This window comes from Macrotis lagotis, chromosome 3 (assembly GCF_037893015.1).
Source record: "Macrotis lagotis isolate mMagLag1 chromosome 3, bilby.v1.9.chrom.fasta, whole genome shotgun sequence".
Classification (NCBI taxonomy): domain Eukaryota; kingdom Metazoa; phylum Chordata; class Mammalia; order Peramelemorphia; family Peramelidae; genus Macrotis; species Macrotis lagotis.
In genome coordinates this window covers 214,414,041-214,433,618 of record NC_133660.1, presented here as the reverse complement: position 1 = coordinate 214,433,618, position 19,578 = coordinate 214,414,041, and the positions used below count along the sequence as shown (strand labels likewise).

Below are 19,578 nucleotides of genomic sequence, written 5' to 3'. Positions count from 1 at the left end.
ACATGAGACCCAGAGAACAGTAACCGGGTCGATTGGAAGCACAGTAGGTACCCAAGGTCCTGGAAGACCTGATAGGCACAGATAGGAAGGGGATGGACTTAGGATTTCTCAAACCTTGACCATCAAGTTTGGCGGTTTTCCACTTCCAGCGATTCAGGTCCTTCACATCCCAGGTCCCTGTGAGGGAGCGCTCCTCCACTGAAGTCACTGTCCCCATACTCTGAAGCAGAGACTAGTGAGAAACAAGGATATCAGGTATTGAGCTCTTTGCAGGACCTACATGAAACCACTTCTTGAAAAGCTATTTAAAATAAAATGAACTCTACCAAGAAAACAATAATGGGGACAACATTATAAATGGCTGAAAATAAATAGTATGAAATCACCAAGAATAAGCATGATTCCAAAGAAGAGATATGAGAAGATATGCCCTCTCTCTACTTTGGGAAGAAGGGAGGTCCACAGATGTGGAGTATAGCATACATTTTTCACAATTTTTAAACACACAATTTGATTCTGAGATTCTTGCTCTAACTTAGTCATAAATCAATATAACTTGAGACAGATCATGGAGCTGCAGAATCCAAGCATCTGACCCACTAGTAGCTTCTGAGTTCTTCCATAGCATTGTTTCTCCCACCAGACATGGATAACTGAGAATTAACTATGGTCCCAATGAATAACATGAAAGGGGCAATTTAGAAACTGGTTCAGTTTTTCCTTCTCTAGGATAGTTAAAAAGACAGAACTCAATCCAAATTGTGCCAGTGCTGTAGAGAATGTCATGATGGGCAAGATATAGCCCCTGCCCTCATAATCTAAATGGAAGATAAAAAATGGAAACATGGAAGAAAAAAACAATGAAGTGCTTGGGTTTTAAGGAAGGGGAGAGGGACCTTAAAACATAGGACATTAGAACTGGAAGCTTAAGGTCATCAAATTCAACTTCCTTGTTTAATAGATGAGGAAATTAATATCTACAAAGGACCCTAGATTTCAAGTTAGAAGGGACCTCAGAGGTCTCCATCCCCCTCAATCTCACAGAGGAGAAAACTGGAGAACAAAAAGATTAAGAGGCTTGCATAAAGTCACACAGATAGTAAGAACCTTAGATTAGGTTTGAACTCATATTTTTCTGACCTCAGACCCAGCATTCTATCTGCGGCACCACTTATTTATATTGCCAAAAACTTAAATGATGAGAATAAATTGTCTCATTAATTTATTTGAATATTTATAGTGACTAGAGAAAAGGAATTAGAGTCAAAGGAACTTGGGTCAAATCCTGCCCTTCTTCATATTTCCTGTACAGATCCTTAACCTCTGGGGTGCTTAGCATCATCCTTTGAAAGATAAGGGAGCTGCATTGGATAATCTTTCAGGTTCTTACAATCTTAGAATTCCAAATAATTTGAAAACAAAGAAATATGTAACAGTTATGTGAAATAATACAAAATGAGGCTAGAAGAATGAAAAGAACAACATGCACACTGGTCAAAAACTATAAATGTACAGATGGAAAAAAAAGGCAGGAGACATAGCAAATAAAATGTCCTTTTAAAAAGTTTAGAACCTATTATTCCTTTTCTCTCTTAACATACTATTAATTGTTATGATTTTATGGGATTATTAGGATACAATTTCATGGTTTGTTTATTTAGATTTTTTGAAAGTAGTAAGCTTAGAGTGAAAGGTCATTTTAAAGTAAAGGAATAATAGGCAAACCACTCTTGTTCTGGAGAAACATTATCTGCTATGGCCCTGGGCATCTGCCTTGGTGAGGTTGGCACACCAATTATGACACAACCTACATGATGCTGGGCAAATCAGTTACCTGTCTGGGCCTCAGCCTCCTAATCTATACAATGTGGATGAGGATGTATAAGGGCTGCTGAGAGAAAACCAGTTCCATCACCCAAAAGTTGCAATAAAAACATGAATTGCTCCACGGTATGGATGAAGAAAGGCCTATAGTTCATGAATGAACAGAAGCAGTCTCATTCCCATCCCTTCAACCCTTTCCCTTCGCAAGGTGCATGCCGCTGCACCCCTAACATTCATGAAGACAGAGGCAGAGAAGGGGAGGCAGGCGAGCTCGCTTCTGTGTTGGGGCTGGTTCAGCCACTTATTCATTGGTTGACTTCTGAAGAGTCACTTTCCTTGACTAAATCTCAGTTTTCTTATCTAGAGATTCCCCTATATACCTCAACACTACAATTCTAGTAATTTCTTCAGCTAAGGGAGAGGAAGACCTTGAGAAAAACACTTTGAAGTAGTCCTTGCTGCTCAACTTCCTGTGAGGCCCAAATTTACAGCTGGGAGCAAATATTTCCTGTGAACTAGGCAAAACAGGTAAACATTTCCTTTTTGGTGGTTCTTATTTCATTGTCACTTAACCTTTTTCTCTCAGACAATGGATAACTGAATCAACCCCTTTCCATTTGTGATCATGTTGAGCCACCAACCCTTGACAAACCTTTCTAGGATGACACGCCTCCCTCTCTTCACCTGCTAAACAACTACTCATCTTTTAATTCAAATGCCACCTGTTCTCTGAGGAACAGTAAGGAGTCTGTGGAGCTGAATGACAGAGCAGGTAGAGGGGAGTAAAGCATAAAAATAATTAGAAGGGTGGGAAGGGGTTGGATTATTTCAGTTTTACATGCTGAAAAGAGGATCTTATATTGAGTCACAGATAATAGGAGACAACATGAGTTTACTAAGTAAGGCAGGGAAGGAGGGGGTGACCTACATTTAAGGAAGATCACTTTGACATTTGAGTTGGGTGTGGAGAAGTGAGGCAGGAAGACCAATTAGGAGGTAGCTGCAACAGTCTAGGTAAGGAGTGCCATCTGGATGTGTGTGTGTGTGTGTATGAAAATAAACATCATGGGCCACACAATGTTTGTCCTTCATTCTTGAAGAAGACCACAACATCAGGGAGGTAATTCCATGACAAGCACATGAATTAGATTGAGGGAGGGGGTGCTGTGCTAAGTCACCAGCCTCACATTCTCCCCCCAGAGTCATCTGGGTCCAGTGGACAGATAGGAATCAGAACGACTGGATTTGGCCCTGGATGAGAGACAATCATGATTAAGTAACTTGCCCAAGGTCACAACTAATTGGTGGCAAGTGTCTGAGAATGGATTTGAACTCCTTGTCCTCCTGAATCCAAGGTCAGTATGCTAATCACTGAGCAACCAAAACAACATAGGGTTATAGAATCTGAATCTATCTGCTGCACCATTGACTGCCCCATACAAAAGCAACTTAAAATTTAACCTGCTCTATTTGGTCAAATATTTAATTAATTCACCCCCCAAAAGCTACTGATTTATTGAATTTTGCATCCTGCCTGTGGTTGCCACCAACCAAATGATGACGCAGGCCTTCTACATTCCCCATCCCTGGTCTAGGTGAAGAGTAATAAAGATCTGAATTAGGAGGATGGCTGTGGGAGTAGAGATAAGTGGACATATACTAGAGATGTTGTGATGGGAAAACATTTAGCTAGGGTTTGCATTTGTGGGGTGAGAGGTCAAGAATGACACCAAGATTGTGAGTCTGGATGCTGGGAAGATGGCGATGTCCTCAATAAGTAGGATTTAAACCCAAATCTTTCTGGTTTTGAGTCCCAAACTCCATCTACTCTACTTTTTGGGTAAAAAGTGGAAGAACTGGGATTCTGTGGCTTAGAACCAGATCCAGTGGCTTAATGACCAGAATTTACCACTGGTTGGCAATGGTCAGAGCTGAGTCTAGAATTGAGCAGAAGAACCCAGATTTTTCCCACTCTGGAAAAGGTTCTGGTTCTGCTATTTACCATGGACTGTGACTTTGGGCAAGTAATTTTTTTTCCCTCTGGGCCTCAGTTTTTCACATCTGCAAACTGAGCCAGATGAAGATGATTTTTAAGATACCTTCTTGCTTGAGGACCAACTGAATTTATCAGTTGTTTCCATCCTGCCCTGAAATGAAATCTAGCAGTGAAAAATGGAAGTTCAACGTACCCACATTACCTAACATTGGTGCTTTCTCTCAGGGATGGCTGCAGGGATGGAATATAGCTAAGGTCTAACAGGAGGAGACCTAAAGAAACCTTCTGTGAGCAGGAAAGGAAGTGGGTGGTCTGCTCTCAGAGATACAGCCGGAAAGTTTCCATTGGAAAAAACCCCAAGTATTGCCAGGCTCAATTCTTATGACCCAAGGAAAGGAAGCGGTGTGTCACTCAACCAAAAGGATTTTGCCACCAGATCCCTGCTTCCCATGGCAGAGGGCACCTGGAGAGGCCATGTGCTTGCTGATGGAGCCTCATAAACATGGGGGGAAGGGAAACCAAGAGGAGGGAAACTGAGAAACTTGTATGAAGTAATTCAGAATCAAATAAGCAGCCTCCAGAGAACAACATAAGGACTTTGGCATATGGAAAACAAACCAGGTTGAAGACGCCAGACCTCAGACCCAGGCAACAATAGGTCTGGGTCTCACAGGATTGAAGGAACAGATGAGAAGGATGAAGAGGCATTGGGCAGAGAGGGCTGAGCTGCATGAGTTCATGAGCACATGGGTTCAGACTTGGTTAAGATGGTGAGTGTGTTAACCACAGCACTTTTTTTTTTTATTATGAGAGAGTTTTTGGGCAGGGGAAGATGATGGAAAATGACAGTGTTTTATCAATAGAGGGTAAGCTCCTTGAGGGCAGGGACTGTCTTCCTTTTCCCATAAGTACCTAAGGGCATTATAAACTGCCGGCTCAATAACTGGGTGTTTTCACTTGAACTGCAACTAGGGAAAATCACCTCTTTTTGCTCATTTATAATAACATGATGATAACACTTGTGTTAACAAAAAAGAAAATGCTTTGTAAACTTTAAAAGACATTTTGTAGCTGTGGTTTTTTTCCTACTGGCTGGAAAGGTTTTGACTGTGTCACTGAGACCTCTCATGAAAAGACAATGTGTTTGGGGAGATCTTATTCAAAACAGGTTTGTTTATTCAATACAAAGAGGAGCTGGGGGGAGGGGTCTTGGTTCTGTGGAAGGTACATTCACATGAGGCAGTCTAGGAACTAGAAAGGAGAAGCAAGATAATGAGTCTTTGGGTGAAAGTTGATGGAGGGAAAAGTGATGTATCACAGAGCAGAGGATAGACCACCTGGCTGGAGAGAGGAAAGAGAGGAGAAAACAAGAGGCCTCACCCCATCATGTGCTGGGAGGACTGCAGAACTGACTCCAAATCTCTGGAGGGTTCTGGTCTAGCCCTGTGACTTCTGAGAGTGGGAGAACTCGGTGCAGCAAGACCCTCCCTCCAAGATTCTCAGCGAAGCTTTGGAGTATGAGAAATTATGTGTGATGCTGGCCAATAAAACAAGGAGTTCAGAGGTAGGACTTGAACCCAGGTCTTCCTGGCATCAAAGCTGCTCCTCTACTATGCCAGGCTTCCTCTAAATGCTCAGTTTTTGTGAGGCTGGGTCTCTTCTTTTGAGGTTTGTCTCAAGTGGTCCTCCCCCACCCCCTGCTCATGGTGGAATTGCAATAAGGAGAAACATGTGGATGTTACCTTCAGATTCACAGTGACTGGCTGAGAAAGGTCTGGGTCTTCTCCCACCTCATACAAATGGCAGATCCGGACTAAGACACGGCTCAGGTCGGGCCCACTATCCTTTCTATGACCTTGAGAAACAGAACAAAGTAAGGGCCAGATGATCAATCACAGCATCTCCTATGTGCTAGCTACTAGGCTGATGGGAGGGATGCAAAGAAAGGCAAAAACAAAGAGCTTCTCTTCAGAGGAATCACCACATTTAGAGGTGGAAGAGATCACTGAGCTCACTTCATCCAACCCTTTCATTTTACAGAAGCAACTGCAGTCCGGAGGCTCAGTGACTAGTCAAGTGGTCAGTGGCAGAGCTGGTGGCTGAACTCAGGGCCTGGATCTCAAATCCAGCAAGAATTCATTGTGCTATGACATCTTAGCTCTGGCTCAGAGGAAGACTCCAAGGGGAGCTCGGCCAGCATGAGAGGGGATCTACAGTGACCTAAGTGTTTCCTGGGGGCACAGTTCTTACCACCAAAGACACATGTGCTGCCTCTCCTGGGAATCCTTGCTGAATGCACAGGCCCACAATGACCCCTCCCTCTCCTCAGCTCTTGTTGCATCTAACAGTCTGCATAGAGTTTAATGCCTCAGTGCCCCAGCTTGGCTTGGGTGGCCCCCAGAGGCCAGGACTGATGATTGGTGGAGAAAACCCTGTCCGGGGCAGCAGACAACATCAAATACCAACTGTGGCCTGTCACACAGTGCCCTGGGAAGATCCCTTCTCCTGCTGAGTCTCCTTTCTCTTATCTTTTAAATGGTGCTAAGTAAACCTATACTACCACCTCAGATCTCTTCTCCACAAACTTTAATGCAATGTGAACAATTATTACAATGAATACAAATCCCATATCTTTCATGTCTCCTTGACTACTACTGGGCTGGGTCCACAGCACTTAAATTCTTGATGTTACAAACTTATCCTGTTCTGTTTTCTAGGGAAACTTCAATTTAAAATAATCTTCATATTCTCGGCAATCCTTGAGAAATCTTTGTCTGTTTGTATGCCCTTTCTGAAATCTTATGAGACATCAATATGTCTTTTTAGCTCTAGCTCCATGATCCTATGATTTGATTTGATTTTTAAAAATTCTTTAATTTATTTACACTTTACTAAAATATTGTTTAAGAGTAAACATAATACCCCCCCCACAAAAATATAAAACCTCATGAGAAATAAAGTAAAAGAGAGAAAAAAAAATGTGTTTCAGTCTGTTCTGATACCATCAGCTAGGCAAACGGGGTTAAGTGGCTTGCCCAAGGCCACACAGCTAGGTAATTATTAAGTGTCTGAGACTGGATTTGAACCCAGGTACTCCTGACTCCAAGGCCAGTGCTTTATCCACTACTCCACCTAGCCGCCCCCACTATGCCACCTAGCCGCCCCTGGATCACATTCTTTATCATAAGTCCACCAAAAAATTACTTCCATATTTTTCTACAGTTGCTGCTGCTGATTGTAATTCTCTCCATCCATTCTTCCCCACTACCTTCTATCACATTTTCTCTTTCCTTTTACTCTGTCCTTCTTCAAAAATGTGCTGTGGGGCAGCCAAGTAGTGCAGTGGGCAGAGCACTGCCCTGGGGCCAGGAGGCCCCAAGCCTACATCCCATCCCAAAGACCCAGCAACCACCTGGCCCCACTGTCCTGGACAGACCATCCAATCCTACCACCTTGAAAAAAGTAAAAAAGAAAATGTGTTATTTCTGACTGACCTCTCCCATGAGCTACCCTCTCTCCTCTATCACCCACATCCCCCCTCCATTCCCCCTGTCCCCCTTCTCTTCTTTTGCTTCTAGATGAATATACTCTATTGAGTGTGTATGCTGTTTCCTTTCTGAGCCATTTCTGATGAGAATGAAGGCTCCCTTATTCCCCCTCGCCTTCTCCCCCTTCCATACCATTGCAAAAGCTGTTTCTTGACTTTTACATGAAATATTTTAGTCTATTCTACCTCTCCTTTCTCTTTCTCCCAGTACATTTCCCTTTCACCCACTGACTATCTTTACAATATATTATATTTTCAAATTCAGCTCTTTCCTGTGCCTCATCTATAAAAGCTCCTTCTACCTGCTCTATTAAATGAGAAGGTTCATATGAGTATTATCAGTATCATCTTCTATGCAGTAATACATACAGTTCATCATCACTAAGTCCCTCATAATTTACCCTTCTTGTCTACCCTCTCCATGCTTCATCTGAATCCTATACCTGAAGATCAAACATTCTGTTCAGCTCTGGTCATTTCAATAGGAACACTTAAAATCCTGTTTTACTGAAGGTCCATCTTTTCCTCTGGAAGAGGACGTTCAGTTTTGCTGGGTAGTTGATTCTTGGTTGCATTCCAAGATCTTTTGTCTTCTGGAATATTATATTCCAAACCCTACAAGTCCTTAGTGTAGAGGCTGTTAAGTCCTGGGTAATCCTGACAGCAGTTCCACGATATTTGAATTGTGTCCTTCTGGCTGAATGTAATATTTTCTCTTTGACTGGGGAGTTCTGGAACTTGGCTATAATATTCCTGGGGATTGTTTTTTTTGGATCTCTTTCTCAGGGAGATTGGTGGATTCCTCCAATTTCTATTTTACACTCTTCTTCTAGGATATTAGGGCAATTTTCCTTTAGAAATTCTTTTAAAATGAGGTCAAGGCTCTTTTTCTGATCATGACTTTCAGGTAGCCCAATAGTTTTAAAATTATCTTTCCTGAATCTGTTTTCCAGATCAGTTGTTTTTCAATGAGATATTTCACATTTTCTTCTAGTTTTTCATTCTTTTGGTGCTGAATTATTGTGTCTCGAATTCTTTCAAAGTCATCAGCTTCCTTTAGCTCCATTCTGCATCTGAAGGATTTGTTTTCCTCAGAGAGGTCTCTTATCTCCTTTTCCATCTGGCCAATTCTGCTTTTTAAAGCATTCTTTTCTCCAGTAACTTTTGGAACTGTTTTATCTATTTGCCCTAAGTTGGTTTTTAACATGTTATTTTCTACATTACTTGTACAAAAATATTTATAGCAGCCCTGTTTGTGGTGGCAAAGAACTGGAAATCCAGTAAATGTCCTTCAATTGGGGAATGGTTTAGCAAACTGTGGTATATGTATGTCATGGAACACTATTGTTCTATTAGAAACCAGGAGGGATGGGATTTCAGGGAAACCTGGAGGGATTTGCACGAACTGATGCTGAGTGAGATGAGCAGAACCAGAAAAACACTGTACACCCTAACAGCAACATGGGAGTGATGTTCAACCTTGAAGGACTTGCTCATTCCATCAACGCAACAATTGGGAACAATTTTTGGCTGTCTGCAAAGGAGAGTACCATCTGTATCCAGATAAGGAGCTGTGGAGTTTGAACAAAGTACAAGGACTATTCCCTTTAATTCGGAGGAAAAAACCCAGATGTCTTATGGTTTGATCTGGTTACCTCTGAGAATTCTGTTCTCTTTAAGGATATGATTTCTCTCTCATCACACCCAATTTGGATCAACATGGAATCAAAGTAAAGACTGACAGAGTGCTATATGTGGGGTGGGGGTGGGGGGGAGGGAAGCAAGATTGGGGGGAAATTGTAAAACTCAAATAATATCTTTAATAAAAATAAAAAAAAAACATGTTATTTTCTTCAGGACTTTTTTGGATCTTGACTAAGCTGCTGACTTTGCTTTCATGTTTTTTCCTATATTTCTCTCATTTCTTTTCCTAATTTTTCTTCTATCTCCCTTACTTGATTTTCAAAATCTTTTTTGAGTTCTGTCATAGCCTGAGTCCAACTTCTATATTTCTTGGAGTCTTTAGATGCAGAAGCTTGGACTTTCTCATCTTCAGATTGTGTGTTTTGGTTCTCCATGGTACCAAAGTAATTGTCTATGGTCAGGTTCCTTTTTGTCTCTGTTTACTCATTTCCCCGGCCTGTGCCTGGTTTTGGGATGCTTCCTGAGCTTTTGAGTGTTATTGGAACACTCCCACAAGGACCTCAGTATGAGAGGCTCTGACTGCTCTCCTGGTCTGTTGAATGACCACTAGTGTACCTCTCTGCCCCAGGGGCTGTGTGCGGGGAGGGTACCTGCTCTATGGGGAGCCTAGACTGGGACCAAGGTCTCAATGTAGTCAAAGTCCCAGAGTCCTGTTCCAGGAGAGAGGACAGACCTCAGTGGTCTCCCTCCACTCCCTTACCTTCTGTGAGCTGAGCACTCAGGGCACAGCTGCTGGCCGGTTCCTGCTGGGCTCCATGGACCTGCTTCCCTTTCCTGGAATCGAGGCTGTGCTGAATACCTGGACTGCATTGGGGGCCTGGGCTGCTCTGAGTGTCTGGGCTTTGCGTTCACTCTGGCAGAGGTCTCCCTGCTGATCTTCCAAGTTGTGCTTGGTGTTCCCTGGGGTGCAGGTCAGAAAACTGCTCTGCTGTCAGGAGCCAGCACTCCCAGGCACCCTGGGGGTGTTCCCAGAGGGCTGAAGCTCCTTCACTGCTGTACTGCAGTCCCTCCAACCCTGTGGAGCAAAGCTTTCCCAATATTTTCCACATTACCTTGAGATGGAGAATTGCCTCACTGGATCTTTCTGTGGGTTCTGCCTCTCGAAAAATTAGTCAGTCATAATTTTAAGGTTTTTGAAATATTTTAGAGAAAGTATCTAGGAGATTGTACTCCTGCTGCCCCAATGATTTTTTAAAATTTTTTTTTTCTTTTAGGTTTTTTTTTCCTTGCAAGGCAAATTGGGGTTAAGTGACTTGCCCAAGGCCACGCAGCTAGGTAATTATTAAGTATCTGAGGTCGGATTTGAACTCGGGTACTTCTGACTCCAGGGCCAGTGCTCTATCCACTGCGCCACCTAGCCAACCCTAAAATTTTTTTTAAAGATTTTATTTATTTTGAGTTTTACAATTTTCCCCCTAATCTTACTTCCCTCCCCCCACAGAAGGCAATTTGCCAGTCTTTACATTGTTTCCATGGTATATAATGATCCAAATTGAATGTGATGAGAGAGAAATCATATCCTTAAGGAAGAAACAAAGTATAAGAGATAGCAAGATCAGACAATAAGATATCAGGTTTTTTTCTAAATTAAAGGTAGTAGTCCTTGGTCTTTGTTCAAACTTCACAATTCTTTCTCTAGATACAGATGGTATTCTCCATCACAGACAGCCCCAAGTTGTCCCTGATTGTTGCACTGATGAAATGAACAAATGCATCAAGGTTAATCATCACTCCCATGTTGCTGTTAGGGTGGACAGTGTTCTTCTGTTTCCGCTCATCTCACTCAGCATCAGTTCAAGCAAATCCCTCCAGGCTTCCCTGAATTCCCGTCCCTTCTTGTTTCTAATAGAACAATAGTGTTCCATGACATCCATATACCACAGTTTGTTAAGCCATTCCCCAAATGAAGGTCATTACTTGATTTCCAATTCCTTGCCACCACAAGCAGAGCTGCAATGAACATTTTTGTTGCACTTTGGGAGCAGTTCCAAATGACAATATTTCTAATGCTTATATACTACTTTAAAGTGAGTAAGCATGTTACTTAGACCATTAGACCACAATAATCCTGTGAAGTTATTTGTTCTTGATAACTGTTTAAACAATATTCATCATTTGTAACAACAAATAAGTAAATCACACTTCTCTTTATAAAGATCAGTTATTATTATCCCAGAGAAAGAAGTCTAGTAAAACTTCAGAAAGAGCAAACACGAGGGCCACAGTCTTCCCTGATCTGCTGGCCCAGCCAATACTGATTGGTTGTTCTTTTATATCTCTCTACCTATCCCTTCCTATGTGTTATAACTTCTTTTTACTAAATTTTTTTTTAGGTTTTTGCAAGGCAAATGGGGTTAAGTGGCTGGCCCAAGGCCACACAGCTAGATAATTATTAAGTGTCTGAGACCGGACTTGAATCCAGTGCTTTATCCACTGTGCCACCTAGCCACCCCTAAATTTTGTTTTCTTAAAAAAAAATCATACAAAGATTTCTCAAGGATTTCCAAGAATATGGAAGTTGAAGTTGTAGTAAAAGGAGGTTTTTTTTTGGAAGGATTTCTTAAGCTAGGTTTTGAAATATCAGAGATTTGCCCTGGGAACCAGGGTGGCCAGAGGGATGGACTTGAAGTCAAATCCCTTATGGAGGTGGAGAGGTCATTCAGTCACCAAAGTCATGAGTAATCTCTTGGGGAGCCAAGGTAGGACATGAGACTAATAACTGTTTAACTCAAATTTCCAGGAAGCCTGCCTCACCTTTCTGCAGATTCTGAAAATGGTCTGTGTGGTTAGAGCTGTACTGCCACCCAGGGATACTGAGGATCTGGAGGTGGAGATTGGCAGGGAGAGTTGGAGCATCTTTCTGGAGGGATCCTGGTGGCATCTGATGACCAACTGCAAGATAAACCAAAAATGGGTTTTTTCCATGATTTGTGAAGAACACAGAAGGAAAGTCAAGACTTAACAATAACGGTGAACCAACCATTTATTGCCTTCCCACATATCTTATTCAGGGCATTCTTGTTTCTCTTCCCAACCTCTGATATGGGCTCCTACTGTGTCTATGGCCTACACCAAACTTTCCAGACCAGTAATTTTCATATCGGCTCTCAGCATAATTTTACTATGGGTATATTGATCAAAATCAACACTGAACTAGAATAAATGCTATGTAGTTGAGGTAACTCCATCTGTTCAATTTAAGCTAACTGCTAATGCCAAAAAAAAAAAAACCCAAACAAAAAATGGATTAAAGAACAACTAGGAACACAGATTATTAGCATTTCCTAAAGAAGCTAAACTGATATAAATTAACTGCCAAAAAAGAAAAACCAAAAGATACTGGGAAATACTCTAATCAGGAAATCTAGACATTCTTGCCAGGTGGGGGTATGACCGTTAAAAACAGCTGTGGCTGACAGCATTAATATTTATTGACTGATAACTGCAGTGAAGAGCAGTGCAGAAAAACACTAGTTTTTAGAAAGATCCAACGAAGCAAAATCATCTTGAGAGCATTTAAGAACAAAACCAGAAGGAGAGCAAAAGATAAAAAAACAAAAAGATCTACAAAGATTTTTATACCAACCCTTCTCTATACACATTTTAGCTGTGACAGCAACTTAGAATTCAAGTCTTAGTAGGAGAGAAGGGTCAAAGCAATTGATATTTCACAGATCACTGATTGGTGTCAAATTGTCATTAGTTGATTGTTTCTTTAAAAATTGCTAGTAAAAATAAATGTAAATTCAGTAATTGTTTCTTGGAAGAGTTAAACCTAGAAAATATTAAAATTTATGTTTTAATAGTAACAATAATAATGAATAGTTAGAATTTATATAATGCTTTAAGACTCACAAAGCACTTTCCATATGTGTTCTCTCACATGATGACAATGATGATGAAGATGGGAGCAGTTAACATTCAGACAGCACCTTCTTTCTGCCTGTACTGAGCTTAGACCTTTATAATTCTTACTTTTGATTCTCATAGCTACCCAGGGAAGTAGGCACTATTGCTATCCTCATTTTATGGATGAAAAGACAGACAAGTAGAGGTTATGTGACTTGGTCACACAACTATTAAGGATCTGAGGTTGAATTTGAACTCAGGTCAACCTGAGATCAGGACCAGGGCTCTATCCATTGTGTGGTCTACCTGCCTTTTAAAAAAAAATGTGAAAAATTTATGGCTCAATATGAAACTATGACCAAAGAGCAATAAAACATTTTTACCCAGTAACAGTAACAATAGGTCTATATTCAAAAGAAATAATAAAAAATGAGAAAAGTCCCACATGTTCAAAAATATTTATAGCAGCTCTTTTTGTAATGGCCAAGAATCGGAAATTGAGGGGATGCCCATCAATTGGGGAATGGCTGAACAAGTAATGGTATATGAATGTTAAGAACTACTGTTCTATGATGATGTTTGTCCTTCGTTCTAGAAGAAGACTGTGACATCAGGTAGATGATGCCATACAAGCACATGAATTGGATGTGAATGAGGGGAGGCTGTGCTTAGTCACCAGTCTCACTTTCTCCTCCAGAGCCATCTGGGTCCAGGGGTCAGATATGAATCAGGATGATTCGAGATGGTCCTGGATGGGAGGCAAATTGGTGTAAAGTGACTAGTTCAAGGTCACAATCTAGTAAATGTCAAGAGTCTGAGGCTGGATTTGAACTCCTGTCCTCCTGATTCCAGGGCTGTTGCTCTATCTACTGCCCCACTTAGCAACCCTAACAGTACTATAAGAAACCATGAATGGTCAGACTCTAGAGAAGCATGGAAAGAAATACATGAATTGATGCTGAGTGAAGGGAGCAGAAACAAGAGATCATCATACACATTAATAACAGCACTGTGAGTTGATTATCTATGATAGATGCGGCTCCTCTCAGCAGTTCAGAGAGCTAGGACAATCCTGGGAGACCCGTGATGGACAATGAAATTCAGATTCAGAGGAAAATATGTGTGTGCGTGTGTGTGTGTTTTAAACACAAATGTACAGGTATGACTTTTACCAGACAGTTCATCACCAAGGGCAGGGGGATGGCAAGAGAGGGTGGTAGAGAACTGTGTAACTTATAAATATACAAGTTGATGAATGCTGAAAAATGTACACATCATGTAATTTGAAAAATAAAATTAAATATCAATTAAAAATAATTTTAAAAATTTGTGATTACTAGTCTAAGGGAGCTTAAAGGGAGGGTCCCACTTGAATTTAAGGCAAAATAGTCCACTTCAGAGAAAAGACCTATCATTAATTACCTGGTGACCTGAATTTGAATCTAAGTGATAGCTCAAATACTTGATGTTTGATCTTAGATAATGTACTGAATTTTGTTGAGCCTCGGTTTCCTCATCTGTAAAATGACCATAATAATGTTTGGAATACTTTCTTGTCTAAGTTGTTTTGAAGAAATACTGTTTAAATGCAGACAATTTTTACTTATTTCTGCACTGATCTAATGAGCTAACAGAAGGATCCAGTTTGGACACCTGGTTGAACAATGGATTTATTACTACAAAAAAGTTTGAAATAATTTAATTTATGCATACAAACTAAAAGCAATATTTTAAAATGATCAACAGTGAATGACAAGCTATTCTCAGAAATATAATGATCCAATATAATGTTGAAGGACTTATGATAAAAAATGGTAACCATCCCCAGAGAAAGAACTGATGGTGTCTGAATACAGAATGAAGTATACTTTTTTATTTTCTTTATTTTTCTTGAGTTTTTTAAAATCTGTTTTCTTTCACAACATGACTTATGGAAATGTTTTGCTTGACTACACAGGTATGACCTATATCGAACTGCAAACCTTTTAACTGAGAGATGGGGGATAGGGAGGGAAGGAGAGAATTTGGAACTAAAAATTTTTTAAAATGAATGTTAAAATTTACGTGGAACTGGGGAAAACAAATTATTAAATTAAAAGAGAAAAAAAGAAATAATTCAGTTCATCTCCCTCATTTTCAAGAAGGAGAAACAGAGACTCAGAGATATTAACATTTAGTCAGTCACATAGTGAGTAAAGAGCAGAGCCCAGGATTTGAACCCACATCTTGTGGCATTAAATCTTATACCCTTTCTCTGATATACAAGAGGAAATATTTGTCAATGACTGTATGATAGTTCCCAAATATAAAGTCTACTAGGTATACTGAAAATTAACACCTAAATTAACACCTACTTACTAGGTAATTCTCCAAATATAACGACTGGTCTGTGCTCCAAAGCCATTCTACTCATCTGATACAGAGCAGTAGTGACGGGCTTGGGTCCAAGGAGGAGCCAGAAAGTTGGCCGAACCACCGATGAATCGTTCAAGGTGAGGTTATAATTGAGGTCCCATTCAAAATTGTTCCACAGTCTCCTATGTAGCATCACCTGTTAAAAAAGGTCATTTGGTTGGGTACTTCTTCCACTATCCCTCAAAATGAGAACCCAAGTAAAACAACTTTTTTCCTTTAACCTCTATCTGCCCATTTTCTTGACTAGAGACACCATGTGATCTTTCAGATAGCAGGACAAATCTGGTTCTGTCATCTTCAATGAAAGCAGTCTGCACCATGGGATAGTAATTCTGTAGACAGAAAAGACCAAGAAATGAAGTGATTGACTTTGGGCAGAAGATAGCAATACCCCAAATTTATGTTGAAGTTAGACAGATGTCTACCTCAATTATCCCAATGCAGCACAAACCCAGAATTAAAGTGTTAAAAAGAACCAAGAGCTTCTTAATGAGATTTTACAAAACTCATGTATTTTAATCTCTGAAAGTCATTCTTAGGTCATTTATAGTCAGCCTCTAGAATCTGGAATTGTTCTCAGCATACTGTAGGTAGTTTGAAATGTTTGCTGAATGAATGAAAAACCCTAAACAAATCAACAAACCTTAGGACCATCACTGTCTTAAAGCTCAGTGTAATAACTAAAGAACTAATTATAATGCTAAGTCATTAAGGAAAGAATAAATTCTGTTCATATGAACTCGGGGGGGGCAAGTTGATGGCAAAGTTGTAAAATGATCCATTTTATTTTGAAAAATAATTTGGAATTATGTAAAAAAGCTGTTTATATCCTCTGACTTAAGGATTCAAATACTACATATAAATCTCAAGGAGGGTTATATGGGTGTGTGTATGTGCAGAGATAAATAATGCATAAGATTATTTTTATACATGTATGTAAATATAGAAGCACTTTCTGTGGTAGAAAAAATTGGGGAATTGCTGAACAAATTATGCAATGTCAATATAATGGCATATGATTCAGCCATGAAAAACAAAGATTAGAAGGAATTCAGAGAAGCAAAGGAAAATTTGGATTAACTGATGCAGAAGCATGCAGGTATAAGGAAAGCAGAAAGATTCTGAATAATACAACAAAAATAAATCTAAAAGGCAGTTGAATTCATATAGTGATCAATTTTGATCCCAGAGAAATGATAATGAAAAAGTCATTCACCCCCTCCATGGAGAGAAAGGAGAAAGTGAGCAGGATATGCACTATCAAGTAATGTCATTGTGTCCACTAGGTATCCCTTAGTTTTACTGATTCTCCTCATTAAATGGTTCAGTTGTGAGACTGGTCTACAAATGTAAAATCAAAATATGTTAATAAAAGTTTACTTTATAAAAAAAAAATGTGTGTCTATGTACAATACAATTAGGAAAATTTTTCCTGCCAAATGGATATATATTAATTGTGATCAATGTAGACTGCAAGAAGTCTTAACTTCTCCCCCCCCACCCCTTAATGCTAATGCCTCCCCTCAAAGATTATCTCTAATGTATTGTGTCTATATCTTGTTTGTATATAGCTGTTTGTGGATTGCCTCTTCCATTGACAGTGGAGTATGACAGTAGAGGAGGGTCTGAAGGTCACAGTGACAATTATTTTGCCCAACAATACTTCTTGGGAGAGTGGGGGTGGGGGGAAGGAGGGAAAGGACAGAGAGGTAAATCTCTGAGAAGTGACAGTAATATATTAAAAATTATTAAAAAGTAAAAAAATTAAATGTTCACACTAAAACAAGGAAGGTCTAAGGTTTACAGCTGTGAGTTTAGTTATATAAACTTCATATATATGGACCAATTCATTCCTCACTAAGTGCTGGCTGAACAAGGAGCCTCAGTCCAAGCGGAAGCTGAGGCTTCTTGATGTTCCAGACTTTCATGAACCTCAATAATGCTTACCCGAGCCACGGTGTTATTCACATATGCTTTGTAAATCCTTCTCTGCATCTGATAGCCATTATTGTCTGTGAAAAGGACCTGGCCACTGTTTAAATCTGTGCTTGTCCTCAGGATGGCTTCACGGTTCATTTCCAAAGGACCCACCCTGTACTCTTGTTCTATCCTGTGACAGAGCAGTTTTCCATCATAACCCTTTGGGATATTGTAGATCCGAGAGTAGGCAGCATAAGTATAATCCTTTACTGTGAAATTTCTATTTAAAAAAAGAGTTGAATAAATGAGAAAAAGTGAAAAAGTAAGGTTGGGGAATATGGGAATTTCTTATGTGGAAGTGAGTTTTCGAGGTTTTCTTGTAAGAAAAATGAAGGAATAAAGTAAATTAGATTCTCCATTCTCTCCCTAACAGATTTGATTTTTGCTTTCACTGGATGCCCACTACATCCATCTCCTGGCCTTATGATTCTTCTCAATATTGTCATCTAGTTTCAATTCCATGCTTTTCCAATTTTTCCTACTGCATATCATGCTGCTGCTGCTCTGAGTAACCTTATGGTATAGAACAATTTCCCCTGTTCATCTTAGTGCTAGTTGGTTACTAGTTTAAATGGGCTCATATGGCCTAAATATTGATGATTCTTAACCCTGGGGTAGTTTAGCTGTCACACCAATCCTCCTCCACTCTTTATGGGAGTCCCAGTGCCAGGCTGATGAGATCATAGGATCTGACCCAAGGTGGTGGCAGTAATAGCCCCCAAATATAGGTCCATTCGACTGTGCTTGTTGAGTAAATGCTTGCTGACTGTTTTTTTTTTGGTACAAGGGTTTTCCATGTGATCTTTCTGTGGATCATTAGTGCATCTACCTTTGTATTTCCCCCAGTGCTAGACAGTGCTCTGCCTCTAGCAGGTGATTACTAAATGTCTGTTGAACTCAATTGAATTCTGATTCTCATTTACAGAAGATGGAAAACCAAGTTTAGAAAGAGGAGAGGAGTCATCCAAAGGTCATACAGCCAGAAAGTGGTAGACCAGGACCTGAGCTCAAGTCCCAATTCCAAGTTCAATGTTTTCTCCACTGTATCATGGATAGAGGCCTAAGTTGAAAAGTTGGGAAAACTTGAATTCAGTCTCACCTTCCCCCTCTCTTAGCTGTGTGATCCTGGACAAGCCACCTTTTCAGTAAGTCAATCAATAATTGTTCATTAAGTGTCTAAGATGTGTGAGGCTCTGTTCTTAACCTCTCTGAGCCTGTTTCCTTTCCTATCAAACGGGACTAAGAGTACCTGCCCCACAGGGCTGTTGTGAGGCTTGGATGAAAACAACAAATGTAAGACACTTAATTTATAAATATGAGCAATCATTATTAATGCTGACTTGAGATGAAAATTTTATAACAAGCAATACAATTATGCCTGGAAAAGTGACTTTGGGCTTGTTTTTTTTCTTTTAGAAAACAGAAGTCTGTTATCAGAGATGCAGCTGAGGGGTGATTTCACATGTAACAGGGGTGGGGCCCATGTAGGGCACCCCGCTCACCACCAGCCCACATGGGAAGGTGGATGTCTCATACCAGAAGGGGCCTCCTCTATGAATTGGGGCTCAGGCTTCCTGTCCTCTGGGAAGGAGGACAAACTTTCTTGGTTGGCTGCTGAACCAGAATGGGGAGACAGACAAGACTCTAACAGGGTTAACTTGGCCACGTTTTCTGGCCTAGCTGCCTTAAGTGAGAAAGTTGTCCTATAGACCTCCAGGTAGGGAAAGGCCTCAGGCCCTGTCCACTGCAGTCAACATGTGACCCACATTTGTCCTTTCTTGTTCTTAAGTGAGGGAGTATGTGACTAAGCTGCAGCCTCAGGACTTTCAAAAGATTAGGAGGGTGAGTTGCCAAAGATTGGGGAGTTGCTGTTCATGCCAGATTCTGAGGACAGCAGAATCCAATGAGAAATAGAGTCTCCAATCAAATGTTTGACCTGGCAGGAGTGGAGGAAAGACAGCTGAGACAGCCACCATACCTCACCCAACCATATGGCTGTGCCATATGCAAGAGTGAACTTAGTAGGGCAAAAGCTTGAATGGTAAGCCCAGGGACCTTGGAGGCATGGGCATGAAAGTGTGCCTACAATGTTAAAGGAAGAGGAGTTTATAACACTCTAATTGCTATATTTTTCTCCATAAACACATTTTTGTAAAAGCCAATGGATGTTAACTGGTTACAGGAAACAAAGGTGCCAACAGTATGTTGAAATCATCTTATTAGAAAAATAGTAATCTGAAAAGGGATCCACCCATAGGCTTCA

General features: G+C 40.4%; 1 protein-coding gene and 1 long non-coding RNA gene across 3 annotated transcripts in view; one reads left to right on the top strand and one right to left on the bottom strand.

Moving 5' to 3' along the window:
• The window catches only part of MAN2B2 (mannosidase alpha class 2B member 2), an 83,563-nt gene that overhangs the window by 5,778 nt on the left and 58,207 nt on the right, over window positions 1-19,578 (bottom strand). For both annotated transcript variants that reach the window (XM_074229821.1, XM_074229822.1), the window contains exons 13-18: window positions 17,283-17,535; window positions 15,557-15,667; window positions 15,279-15,471; window positions 11,826-11,963; window positions 5,563-5,675; window positions 115-232 (exon numbers count right to left, since the gene is read on the bottom strand). In XM_074229821.1, coding sequence (XP_074085922.1) covers window positions 115-232; window positions 5,563-5,675; window positions 11,826-11,963; window positions 15,279-15,471; window positions 15,557-15,667; window positions 17,283-17,535 — 926 coding nt within the window. The remainder of the gene's footprint in view (window positions 1-114; window positions 233-5,562; window positions 5,676-11,825; window positions 11,964-15,278; window positions 15,472-15,556; window positions 15,668-17,282; window positions 17,536-19,578) is intronic.
• On the top strand, window positions 1,864-12,824 carry LOC141518106 (uncharacterized). The gene is made up of 2 exons (XR_012477088.1): window positions 1,864-2,352; window positions 11,812-12,824. It is a non-coding gene; the product is annotated as an uncharacterized LOC141518106 (long non-coding RNA).